Source organism: Carassius auratus, unplaced genomic scaffold (genome assembly GCF_003368295.1).
Source record: "Carassius auratus strain Wakin unplaced genomic scaffold, ASM336829v1 scaf_tig00015876, whole genome shotgun sequence".
NCBI lineage: Eukaryota > Metazoa > Chordata > Actinopteri > Cypriniformes > Cyprinidae > Carassius > Carassius auratus.
In genome coordinates, this window is record NW_020524628.1 from 1 (window position 1) to 14,187 (window position 14,187).

Consider the following 14,187-nt stretch of genomic DNA (forward strand, 5'->3'; position numbering starts at 1 on the left):
ACACACCCCTTTCAACTAATTCAACTAATTGCCCAATTGCACAGCCTTAGAGCGTGCATATCATGAATGCTGGGTCTCATTTGTTTTCTGAGAATCTACTGAACCTACTGGTAACTTGTTTGCCACGTAGCAATAAAAATATACGAAAAACTTGATTATTCTGGTTAGTCACATTGTACTGCTATTATTTTGAACAATACTGTATATATATATATATATTATCGCAGCATTCATATAAAATATAGCTGCACACAATACTTCACAATGTTACTTGATTTTAATACATTATGCATGATCAAATAATGCTGTATTGTTGAGAAAATTAGATAAAATAATGATCAAAAGAACTAACAAACAGAGAACAACAAAAAAAAGAACATAATGGCCAAACTAAGAAAAGAAAGAGTGTACAAATGAACAACTGAGTAAACAAAAGAACAGGAACAGATTAATGGAAGAGTAAGCAAAAGGATAAAATAAACAACAGGGATAAAGACAGTTTGGAATGAGACAAAATGTCACGACAATAAAGAAGAAAACTAAAGAAATGGACAAATAAAAAACTAATAAAGAAAGTTAACTATTAAATAAAACAAATAGTTTGATTCTAAATAGAGCATTGAATTTTATATAATATTTCATATATTAATTACATGGCCTTTTTATACATTTGAACTGAAATCAACCATATGTACAGGACACGGAGCTATATTCTAATATTCCACAATTTTATTGTTTTTACTGTAATTTCAATCAAATAAATACAGCTTTGGTGAACAGATGAGACTTATTTAAAAATTGGTAAAAATGCATTTACATAATCACGTTCAAAAGAAAGTGTCAGATGATGGCATAGAATAAAAAATTAAGAAGTCAACAAAAATTACATTATCATTTCATCCACCAGACATAACTCAGAAAACAGAAAATAAACAGATTTTGCTTGGGGCAAAAATTTCAAAAATTTTGTAAAATTAACCAATCAGAAGCACAACAAGAAAACACTTGCCATTTTGTTTTTTATCAGATGGATGTCATGTGATGTTGAGACTCTGAGAAACTGGTCATGTAAAACTAATTTACAATTCCAGAAACCTCAAAAAGTGTAGCATATGGGCCTCGCAACTGTTTATGAACAAAAGTAAGCAGAAATGTTATTCAAATGTTAGCTGATTGTTAACCTATGTACAAATTTACACAGGGATAAAGTTACTAAACACAGAGCAAAAAAAAAAAAAAAATGGAGGAAAATTTTCGGATGTTGGCAATTTCTGTGTGTATTTACTCTTGAGGGTCTTTGTGTGAGACCAAGCTGGTTTCTGATTGGCTGACCGGTTGGATACTGGCTAATGGGGTAGAAATAATCCTGGCAGAGACCAGCGCTGTACCATCTGGCTGTAAGTGTGTGTACGTGTGTTAGAGAGACTCATGGATCACAACACGCAGGAGAGAACAAATGTAATCGCCCGAGATGAAGGGTGTTTAAACGCTGGAAGTTTGGAGGACATTTATCCAACAGACTGCAAGAAGGCATCCGATTAGCTGACAAATAACATATTCACAAACAGAACTGTTATGCAGACTAGTTTGGTCATTATTACGATTCTACCAGATACTTAAACAGTCCTGCGGTGTGAGAAAAGAATCTTGAAAAGAGTTGTATTGGTTATTATAATGCCGATTAAAATGCACAATAAAAATGACGAATATATTAAAACTTCTTTGCGGTGTCTTTTCACTAGCCAAAAAGTCTGCAGGCAGTCTGAATATAAACCCAAAAGAGAGTCCAGAATCCTTCTCTCAGATATAAAACCAAAGACTGTGAGATTCAGAGGCTGTGAACATTAATTCAATAACACGAGGCTTCTGAAGTCACATGACAGTCTTGTTTGAGGAACAGACCAGAGCACTTGATGTTCACTGATCATCTTCCACCACAGCTTCATTTTGAGTGACAGAGACTGTATGATATGACAGGCACGGTTCAATCCTGCTGTCGAGCTGAAACGCCTACGAGCAACAAGCGGTGCAGTGACCCGACAACCTCCGGTGATTTAATCGCGGTCAGTGTGAATGCACCATTACCTCCCTATGCAGACATCAGACGTCTCACTACGGTTCAGAGCAGAGCAGCACATCCTCAAAAATGACTGAAAACAGCTCCAGTTATTAGGACAGTGCGGTTCACTGAATTTTAGTTTTATAAAACGATAATGGAAACACAATAATCAAGAGAGAAAGACTCCGCATGCAGTATTCCATTCCTTTCTCTTCCTTAATAGCGGTGAGCTTTTGCTCTTCCTTAAAAAGTTTAAACTTAACATCCAAATCAGTCAAATCAGACATGGCTATTGTAAAATACTGGCTACTGTGGACATGCTTGATATCAAAAAGTTATTAAAAGCTAAATACATGAGCTTTCTGACTCTGTATTGACAGCAATGCAACTGATACCATCAAGGCCCAGAAAGGTAGTAAGGACTTCATTAAAATAGTCCATGTGACATCAGGGGTTCAACCCCGATTTATGAAGCTACGAGAATAGTTTGTGTGGAAAGAAAACAAAATTAATTATTTTATTAAATAATTTCTTGGGTTGAATAGACATGAAGGAATTAATGACAGAAATGTAATTTTGGGGTCAACTATCCCTTTAATAAGAACCAAGAAAGGTAAGGAAGAATAAGAAAGATATCTCAATGGTATTAGTTTAGTATCTGTTGCAACTGGTATTAAGTAACTGTAAACTTTTCATCAGGAACCTTATTTCCAGCTAAATATACTTAATATAACATGCTTAAAAATGAATAATCCAAAATGATTTATAATGAATTTATTAAAATGTTACCTAAGATAAATAAGGACTCAAATGCGAACATGATGTCTCTGTGTTCTCACCTGTTGAGCCAGTGTCCAAAGTCGGGCAGGTGCGCCCACTGCACCCCGGTCTGATTCAGTGACCTCAGCAGGCGGCAGCAGGTCAAGGTCAGCAGTGGGGTCGCCAGCGCCAGCCACTTCTCTGAGCCCGAACTCATTCCCAGCTCCACCGCCGGGGAGAATGATGGTCCTTCTTCCGTGCTGGAGGGAAGCAAAGGCCCCTCGTCCCGTTCCTCACCTCGATGCCTCTGTTCCCTGAAGTACTTCCTGCAGACGTCCTGGAAGATGGCCAGGCACAGCGTGTTGAGCAGGAAGTACCAGGTCTGGTGCTCCTCCTCTATGAAGCTGCTGGAACCCAAACTCAAGGTGTGACCCACCGTACCGATCAGCAACAGAGCGTCCAACTCCGACAGAGTCCAGTCAGAGCCCTGGAATGAGAGAGAGGGAGGTTACTATTAGCCTCCTTGTTTCAAACCTAGTGAGCTGCCTTGCTGTTTACTACTCTCTGCTAGAGAGCTAGCTTGTAAGGCAGTATAATAACAGTAATGGAGCCTCATAAGTGACTGATTTGGAGATTTACACAGACAGAAACTCTTTATAATCAAAGAAAATTGTTGATTCCAGTCCAGTTTGCTGAGGTGAAACACAGAAAATACACAGCAAAAACACATTAATCAGGTACCGATTGAACTAGTTTTATTAATATAATTTTCAGTACTGAATGAAATATAGGTTTAATCAGAAGATTTATAGATTATTTCTATTCTATTGAGCTTCTGAGATGGACTTGAGGTGGTAGGATTCCTTTTTTTTTTAAATGTCTTTAAAGAATACGGTAATACCAGAAAATTTAGAAATATCTTTTTTTTTTTCATTTATAACATCAGTTTTCTTTGTGAATATATTGTTAAATGTATTCCTGTGATGCAAAGCTGAATTTTCAGTCTTCAGTGTCCCATTATCCTTCAGAAATCATTCTATTATGCTGATTTGCTGCTCAAGAAACATTTCATATAATAAATGTTGAAAACAGTTGTGCTGCTTCATATTTTTGTGAAAAACCAAGATGCATTTATTTTTCCAGGACAAAAAAATAGCTGTTTCTTCTGAAGAGCACAAATGATAAATGCATTCATGATACATGTACCAAAGAAAGTTTTTCACAGCAAGAGCTTGCTGTGGCTCCAATTGTTGCAACACATTCACTCCAAACATCCCTTCATCAACACATAATGTATGGCATCATCCATATAGACAAAAGTTTGCAAAAAACAAAACAAAAAAACAATACAAGCAGATGTGAAGCATAGATAGAGAAATGAATTGGAAAAGGTGAAGCAGTGAGAGTTGAAAAGGGCAAAAAACACAAATAACTGAAAAATCGGACAGTTTGCGACAGTAAAACGCTGCTGACACTGAAGTCACCGCTGTCCACCACTGTAAAACAACTCTACAGACAGCACTTTGATGTGTAGAGCCCTGAGCTAACATACAAACACACACACACACACACACACAAACAGACGTGAGAGCACATGTTGTAAGCGTTTCCCACAGTGACTAAATGTAGAGCAGTGTTGACTCAAACGGAAAGTGCTAACAGCCACACACACACACACACACATTCCTGTACACTGGTCGATTTCTTCAGAACCACAATCACACACCACGGCAAGTGATCAAAATCAGTCAATCTTAATACATGCTTCTGATCTCATTATGAATGATTCACTGCCTGCTATTCTGAAGACACAAATGTTTGTTTTCATCATATTTAATTTCAATGTAATCATAATCTTTTGCATTCTGAAACTATTTTTCTTTTCTTCTAATTGCAGCCGCACAGCCGACAAAAAAATATTAATTTATATGTATATTATATTTTTGTGAACATAATGTGAGTGGTGTTTGCATGATGTCACAGTATTGTGGGTGGATGCAGAATCATGGCTATATGGTCGTTATACTGCAGTGGCAGATTTTTTCACTAGGTGTAATCGAGTTAAAATGACAATATCTGCCAGTGCAATAAAACACACACACACACACACACACACACACTGCTCATGTCATGGCATTGGCACATAAACAATATTATCATTTTATTCAGTTATTATTGTGATAATTATCATAAACGTTTAATCATCCAGCTCTAGTCCCTCCCTACTTTACTTCCAGTGAAAATTCAGTTTCCCTCACATTACTGAAGCTAAATGTGCTGTTCAAACTACAGACAGTATTTCTGATAAACAGCATCTCAACAGCACACCGTTTGCTCTGATAATGCAATACTAATTGGTCGCTCTGTGGCTGATTGTGTGTGTGTGTGTGTCGCTGGTCATGATGGATACGACCATGTGCAGCCTTGATGTGTGTTACCATGGGGACCGGTCACATCTCACCAGTGTGACAAGGCCTCGCCACGGCAACCGTTTCCTCCCATACATCACTCGGGCAACACCTGGGTGGAAGTCACCCGGCGGGGGAATGGATTGTGTAAGCAACTGGTGTTTGTGTAAACACCGTCTGGGACAAACTCGCCCTCGCTTCTCATTTCTGTGCAAACCGTCTCTCTTTGCTTTTTCATATTGTCGCTCACATCGAAGGGAGTATTTGGATCCATGATCCAAAAGCAGCACAAATGCATCAGGAGTTTGTTTTCTGGGCTGCGTCCAGGTCTCTCATGGTTTCATCATTGCAGGAACGAGCTCTGAGCTAAGAGGCTCACGCACGCTTATCTATATACTTATCCAAAAACAGAAAGAAATTCCCTCTGACGACAGGATGAATGTCGGTGTGTATGTGTGTGTGTGTGTGTGTGTGTCTGACCATCAGCTCACGTGCAACTAAACAGCCTGTTTGTTTCTTTAAAAGTAGACATAATGTACAGTATTTTATGCTTTCCCTGAAGTCCACTTATAATGTTACGCCTTCTGCACTGTAAATGGGTTTTTCACGAGCATTTTACACCCCCTCTCACTATCTCTCTCTCTCTCTCTCTGACCCATCCAATTAAACAGCCTGCTTTTGCTGTTTTTGAGGTCAACATGAAACAGCATTTACAGCCTATTTTACTTCTGTAATGCGAGTAGCACAGATTCTTTATTTAGGAAGAAAAGCACTTTTAGTCATTAGGGACTGAAGCGTACATTGCATGTTTCATAATGGAATTAATCTAAACTGAATAAAAATAAGTGTTGATTTTGTCAGCTATTTTTAATTTAGTCTTAGTCCTGTGTCAAATGTAACTGCGTTTTTTTAGCATATTTAGTCAACTGTTTAGTTTAACCTTTTAACCAGACCCCCCCATTATAGAAGTCACAGCTGAAAGTGCCCTGCCTAATTTAAAATTGCAACAGTTCCTTACTTATTTTTGTTACACACATAATGTCGGTGTCTTTGGAAAGAACTTTTTATCAACCAGAGTTGATAATGCTCAAAAATATTACAAGTTATAGACACTGAAGTGCCTTGAATTTTTTTTACCACACTGAAATGTTTTTTAATTTGATATAAAAATACATGAAATCAGTCCTGGAGCATCTAGAAAAGTAATGGGTTGAAAGCCACATGTCTCATGAGTTTCTATTTCAAATCTGAAGATAGCATGAAAAATGAGACTCCTGAAACCATTTTTCTGAGACTATGTCTGAATGAATGGTTGCCAGATTGGATAAAGCAAAAGCTGGGAAAATTACACATCCTTTTAACTTAAAAGCTCTTATTTAAGGTCTTGATATCTGGCAACCGCAAATATGAACACTCACATAAAAGAGTTTTGTCCAGCAGTCTGCAATGTTTTGGCTCTACTTTTTTCAACAAAAATAAAAAGGTTTTGGTAAAGTTTTCGTTCTTTTAACTACATTTTAGTCTCGTTTTTTTCATCAAGGATATTACATGATCATTTAGTCTCAGTTATCTTTTATTGATCTTATTATCGTCTCGTTTTCATCAGGGGAAAATACTTTTCGTCATAGTTTTCGTTAACGCAATTAACACTAATAAAAATAAGAACGTCACAGAGAAATTGTTTGCTTTTTTGACATATTTTGACAAGAAAACTCTTTGAAACAGTGCCTATTAATACAGTCAATATAAAATTTGCTTTCTTTTAATCAATTATTCAACAAAAATATGAATAGAGGGAAATTTGTTATCATTGTAATTTTTTGGGATTTGAAGGTGTGATAAAATTATTTTTTAAATTAAGTTATTATTTAAAATTGAATAAAAATGAAAAAAAAATTCTACAAAATGTCAAATCAAAGTGTAATTTCATAGAGTGCATCAATTTTATTAATAGATTAGGCTTTTTGACTCCGTTATAGTACAACAATAAGAAAAAAAATTACCAAATATTGGTCAATAAGTACATTATAAAAAATAAAGGTTCCAAAAAGGAATGTATGCATGTATCCGTTCATTTGCTGTGATTTGCTGTGATTCCAAAGAACAACCATTTTGTTTCCACAAAGAACCTTTCAGTGACCAGAACTTAAAATAACCTCTTTTATATATAAAAAATGCTCTTTCAGAAAGGAGTATGTTATTACATTTTGAACAAAGATTAAAAAAAAACTTAAGAATATGCAAATGAGCACATTTGAAAACACATGCAGAACTGAGAGATGCGGTCTTATCAGAGTGAGAGGAACTTTTGGGCTTTGGATTATAATGAAAAACAAAACTCCCTCTGAAGTGTCGAGTAAACATCTCTATTAACAAAGATGACAGCAGCACTAATTGATCAGGAGGCAATTAATGCATACTAATTAAACGCTGTGCCAGAATTCCCAACAGCAAGGAACGTGAAATACAGACACAACCCACATCTGCTGGAATCACCTTTGAAACAAGAACTGTTTTTGTTACAATGATTTTTGTATATTACTATAATTATTATTATTATTATATTTTTTGTATTATTATTATAAACTTGAATGTATTAAAAACATATGTCCTGCCAATGAAAAAAAAAATGCAATACACAAAAGTTTCTGTCATGGAAACAAGATTCTTTTGACACTGATTTAAGTATTAATCCTTAATGCTTTTAGAATGATCATCATTCTCTAATTTCGACTGATCTCACAGTACCAATAAGCCATCAGTGAGGGAGGTTAGTGTCAATCATGAGCAACTTGCGTCAATCCCATGATTCACTTCACCTGTGTCTCACAGGTATCTGCTGAGGGGTCACTGTCACACATGTGGGAGTAACTCAAATTTCTGTCAAATTGACCTGAATCCTGGGAGAGCCCATTATATGGAGAATTAATGTGAAATACAGCCAACTGTCTCCTGGAGGTTCAGGTGTAAGGTTGGTGTAGGGCGACAGAAAATACAATTTGTACAGTATAAAAAACATTAGGAATAGTATTTTCTATTTTATGTTAAAATGTTTTAAACTGTTAATGATAATAACATTTTAAAATAAAGCACAATATATATAATATACAATATTATATATATATATATATATTTTTTTTTTTTTTTTTTTTACTTCAACAACTTTTTTTGCTTCCTTTCCCCCTTTTTTTTTTATTATTATTTATTATTTTATTAAAAAACATGACATTGCACAAATATTGTGCTACTGTTGTCCAACCAAAGAAATGGACTCCTGCACCCAAAACAGTATCAGATTTTCTAAATGAGTAATAAAGTTTACAGGTCACAACCACAAAAATGTCTAAATGAGTCGTTTCGCAGTGTAGGTTTCATTAAATGTGTTTTCGTAGCTTATTTCCTATAGGATTTGATGCCAGGGAATGCGTGAGCTGATAAAACTGCTATCCTAACCTCAATATGCCATCATCACCGATCACATAAATCATTAGTGAGTTTTCCTGAATGATCATCGCTGTAGTACTCAAGTGTGTGTCACTCTCTAGCACACACGGTACATCAAACAAGCCCAAGAATCCTGATTTCCATGATACGTCCCCTTGAAGAGGACCCAGGGTGGATCATTTCTCTTTATTCAACATTAATGCTCCTAAAAACCAGCATTTAATTTAGAGCCCAACATATTCCCTGTGCATGAAACTGAGCTCTTGCCACCAGAGATGGAAACCGGAGCGAAAACCTGCTCATGAAATATTGAGCACGACTGATTCTTCAAATGACAAACAGCCTGCTGGAAGGTGGAAGGTGACAGGAACTCAACTGGGAATCGAGGAGTGATGCTGGAAAACTTTCACTCGGCTCTTACAGTCACTGCCTTGCCTTATTTCATGCCTAATGATCATTCTGTTGATTCTCACATCTGACTGTCAGCAATGTTCTACTGCGTGCCACAGAAAGAGAGAGAGGGAGATCTTTCTTTCCTGTAAAGAGGTAATTAAAAGGTGTCCTCTTCTTATCTCATTAACTCTGGAGCAAATTCTTTTTTTTAAATCCATGAGCCCTTTGCCTGTGTGGATGATTTTCGTATGATTTTGTGGAAAAGTATGACCCGAATGTTTTTGTGAGACTACTAACGTTATAAACTTTGCTGATGAAAAGACATTTCTATCCCTGATCTGATGGTCATATTCTCATCTCACATTCATCATGGAGCCCAAAACAGCAGCTCAATCTGAAGCTAACAAAGTTTCTTAAAGGGTTCCAAACCCGTAAAAGCTTCGCTCATAAATAACAGTGTCAAGGTCCTGGAAAGTATGAAAAGCATCATCAGAATAGTCCATCTGCCATCAGTGATTCAACCGTAACGTTATGAAGCGGCGACAATACTTTTTGTACACGAAGAAAACAAAAATAACAACTTTATTCAAGAATTCCTCTCCTCTGTGTCTCTTCAATTCAGCGTAGTGCCATTTTGGCAAATCTGAAAACTTTCTCCCATCACAGCCTAATGTGCTGAGACAACGACAAGACACATTCACAAGTTGACTTCCCTGAAAAGCGTAAAGACAGTAAACATGGTGGTAAAACATTGCTTTGTTTATTTGAGTGGTCCGACATGTCAAATTCTGTTTGTACTACCAATGGAAGACGAGGGGCATCATTTTGTAAAGAAATGATTTGTCACTAAATAGTACAAAAGGCCCTTTTTATTCACTTTCTCTAGGTCATGGTTTCTTTACTGGACACTAGTGATGATGAGTAACGATGACAGGGATAATCATTAAGGACTTCTAACTAGGGCTGTCGATTTTACACATTAATCATGGAAAAAAATAATGCATTAAAATGTTTAACACAATTAATGCACCCTACCTGAAAGCATGCAGAGCCGCCTGCTCTCTTCAGAGTAGCACGTGCAAATGTGATATTGACTTTATACAACAGTTCAGTAAATAAGAAGTTAATATTGTTAAAGTTTAGACAAGATTTTGTTGTGCATCTCCAAGCAATACAAAATTTCTGAATGAATCAAGTGAATCAATGATCCAATGGCCCAATAATAAAGAGAGTCATTTACTTCATTTCTGAATGAATCAGCTGTTTGAACGAATCAAATGAACGAATGACTGAATGAACGATTTATTCATTTAGACATTTCCCGCCAACTACTGGCGTTTTTGTTTTCTAATTTAGAAAATCATTTCATTCAAAAATCATTTCATATTTACAAAATCTGAAGAAAAAAATATCCATATTAATAATATTTTATTAATAAGAAAACAATTAATAAGAAAACAGAAAATGAAAAGAAAAGAAAAAAAACTTTCTAAATCTACTTTTTGTAATATTTTAGGCTTTTCTCATATAACACAATAATGGCTTTAAAATCACTTTTGTGGGTCATTTCTCAGTCAAATTTGATGTCTGATTAATATGAGATTAATCAATTGACAGCATTTTACTTCAAACCATTTCTTCTGGCTAAAATACAAGCCCATAATCCATAATACTGCTTTCTCCAGTGAAAAGGTAATCTCGTCTGAATCAGGAGAGAAATATGCATAGATCAAGCAGTTTTTACAAGTGAAAACATTTCCAAACAAAGGTGTGTGTGGATTCTGATGTTAGAGAACAACAGGGCACAGACTATTTTACTGAAGGAAGCGTTATTATTGATTTTGGTCTCATATTTTAGCTGGAAGCAACGGTTAAGTTTAAAAGTCTTTTTTTCTTACTAATGCAGCTTTTTGCTTCACTAAAATAGATGGAGCTCTTTTGGAGATGCAAATGTATGGTTGGTTGCATTTTTTTTGTACAACATCATGGGTAATGTAGTTTTCGCCATAAATTCTGCAATTAAACATTATAATTTCACAAATATTTAGCTTCAGGCTCAGAGCTCACAACAGGTCTTTCTTTAAAGGTTTATTAGTTATTGTCAAAAGTTAATGGGGAGTATGCATGGCATTTTTACTTCCAGAACCCAACTGTTGTGCTTTATTTCAGTGTAATTGTGTGTTTATTTCACCAAACCGTCTAAGGGGAAATATTAGGTGATGCACATGGCACAGAAACTTTTTCACTCACCTTAGCAGGGGTCTTGTTGCTGGCCGGCATCCTCCTCGCTGCCATGCTAACCAGAGCACATGTGAAGGCGGAGGACAAGAGGATGACGGTGAACACTAGGACCCAAGGGAGAGAGCAGAGGTAGCATGTGCCCCCAGTGGAGGTGCAGACCAGTACGTGAAGAGCCGAGCCAAAAAGACACAACAGGTAAAAGGGCAAAGAGAGCAGAGACGACGCCAGTGGGACATCCACAACGGCCTCCCTGCTCAAAGCCTCTGGCATGGCCAACATCAGACAAAACAGCACCTGGAGAGAGAGAGAGAGAGAGAGAGAGAGAGAGAGAGAGAGAGAGAGAGAGAGAGAGAGAGGTTCAACTACACACACACACACACGCACACACAAGGGCTCTGTCTACCGCTTGTATTAGAATTTATCTCGGGTTATGCCATCACAAACTGCCATTTGAGACCGACAGCGGTTTACACCGGGTATTAAAGCTCCTGTAAGTGATTTTCAGGGAATATCGCTCATAAAACTTCCCTGGCAGATGTCACTGAAATAGGTGTCCTGAGAAAAAACACATATCTATATGGCCACAAAAGACCCTGTGAACAGCAAAAAGAAGAATCTGGAAGTTTTAAGCCAATCAGAAATTATCTCTGCCTGTCCATCATTTTGTAATCTGGGTTTGCAGACACTATATATATATATATATATATATATACACGCACACACAGTATAGACTGGGCTTATGGTAAATTAATGAGGAGTTTGTCTGCAGCTCTACATTAGAACATGTATTCATAAACAAGCCTGAAGAAAGAATTATAAGGAATGTAAAGGTTATTTACTGTAGAAAACCTGTTAACTGCTTTAGAAACACAACTGACAGGAAACCTAGTGCTAATGCATGTTCAGCTTTTTCTTTGCAGAGAACTGTCGATTGCAATGACAGCTAAGAAGTGAATCCAGATCTCTCACTCTCTGAGAGATTTCTGATAAAAGCAGGAGAGCAAGGCTTTAAGAAAAGACACACGCTGACGTGTCCTTGCCTCAGACTCCCAACAATGCACCGACAGTCAAACGCTGGCTTTGAAACACTCTCGCTCTTTTCTTGTCCCCATCCGGCTCTCTCGCTCACGGCTGTCTTCGTTGACGTCTCGACGGGATGTTACATTTGCACTTGAGTGATGTTTGAGATCGGAGGGTCAGAAACCGCCACGTTAATATTTAACAGAGAAAAGACACAAACTGCAGATCATCTAAGATAAAAGTTTTGTGGGAACTAGATTTAGCATTAAGAGCCAATAGAATACGTGAACAATAAGAGGCTGGAAAACAGGATTAAAAAAAATAATAATTCTGGCCTCAATCAGATATTTTGGTGGAGACACAAAAGGAAAAACAATAATATGTTTAACACGAAAGCATAATTATCCATATTTACTTTCATAATGCCCATTTATGGTATGAGTTGTTATGAACCAACAATGAACAGCAATTATGGCAAAACCTTAATGTTAACATATAAGTATATTATATATTTTTAGTTCATGTTCATACCAATGTTATTATTTAACTTGAAATTATAAAAATGTCTCCGCATACACTACTGTTCAAAAGGTGTTCACTAAGGCTGCATTTGTTTGATTAAAAGTACAGTAAAACCAGTAATACTGTGAAATAATATTGTGAAATAATACTAATATAGTCTTTAGTCACATGATTCTCCAGAAATCATGCTAATATGCTGATTCGCTGCTGCTCAACAAACATTTATCATTATTATCAAAGTTGAAAAACAGTTCTGCTGCTTCATATTTTTTGATAAAACAGTCACACTTGTTTAGTTCAAATGAACAAAATGTATTTGAAACAGACATCGCGCTGTTGTCACTTTTAATCAATTTAAATGCATCCTTGCTGTACAAAAGTATAAAAATAGCCAAGAAGAATAAATGCTGTAAAAGTATTATTTTAATTTATTTATTGACTATGTCAGCTATTGCAAAGTTTGTTTCTCCTGATATTTGCAGAAGGCATTATTAGCTAACTCTGTGAAATGACTTGTGTTTTCGGATGACGCCACCATGCTCATTTCCACACCTTTCTCCTCTATTTGGACAGGACTAGTTCTCTAGATCAGGTCAATTTGTTTCCCAGCTGCACTTTGTGATTTCAATCCCATCCAAATTGAACACGTCTGTGTATTTCTCACACAGCCGGTGTAAAAATTACAGAGCAAATTACCCACTGTTTTTGGCAACCTCTGGAGTACTCTAAGGCTGCTCGGGAAGTAACAGCTATTGTTGTACCTTTTTTCGACAACACTTCTCGTTTATTTTGACCTTTTGTCCAACACAGTGACTAAACTAATTGGTGCATTTCATTATGGTGTAGACCTTTTTGGCAGTTTGCTGGTTAAAGCAGCTGTTCAATTCATCAAGCATGTAAACTTACATCCTCACAGTCAGCAACACTATAGTCTTGTTAGCAAGATTGATCCATCCATCCATCCATCCATCCATCCAATCTATCTAATATATATTTTTAAATACTATATACTGTATTATTAAATATATTAGATATATTATATCAAGCTTGCATTGCCAGAAAGGAGGAGTTGTTCACAATGCAAAAAATAAATAACTAAAATAAATCAAGAAACTACTAATCAAGAATTAAAAATACTAATAAAAAAAGCTATTTTGTATATATGATATTATTAAATCTACATATTTAATTATATAATTTAAAATTACATCTTTTTTTTTTACATATATTTAATATAATGTTTTATATAATCAAGCTTGCATTTCTGAAAAAAAAAGAAAATCTAATTAGATTAGATGAAAAAATATGTATTTTTACATTTCATTTTATTTTTCTTGTTCA

At 36.0% G+C, this 14,187-nt stretch overlaps 1 protein-coding gene across 1 annotated transcript in view; it reads right to left on the bottom strand.

The window, feature by feature from the left end:
• Nucleotides 1–2,858: 2,858 nt before the first annotated feature.
• LOC113074949 (GPI ethanolamine phosphate transferase 2-like) overlaps nt 2,859–14,187 on the bottom strand; it is a 50,272-nt gene continuing 38,943 nt past the window's right edge. Inside the window, exons 8-9 of the mRNA XM_026247651.1 lie at nt 11,314–11,598; nt 2,859–3,305 (exon numbers count right to left, since the gene is read on the bottom strand). Of these exons, the coding sequence (XP_026103436.1) occupies nt 2,895–3,305; nt 11,314–11,598 (696 nt within the window). The 3' untranslated portion in view covers nt 2,859–2,894. The remainder of the gene's footprint in view (nt 3,306–11,313; nt 11,599–14,187) is intronic.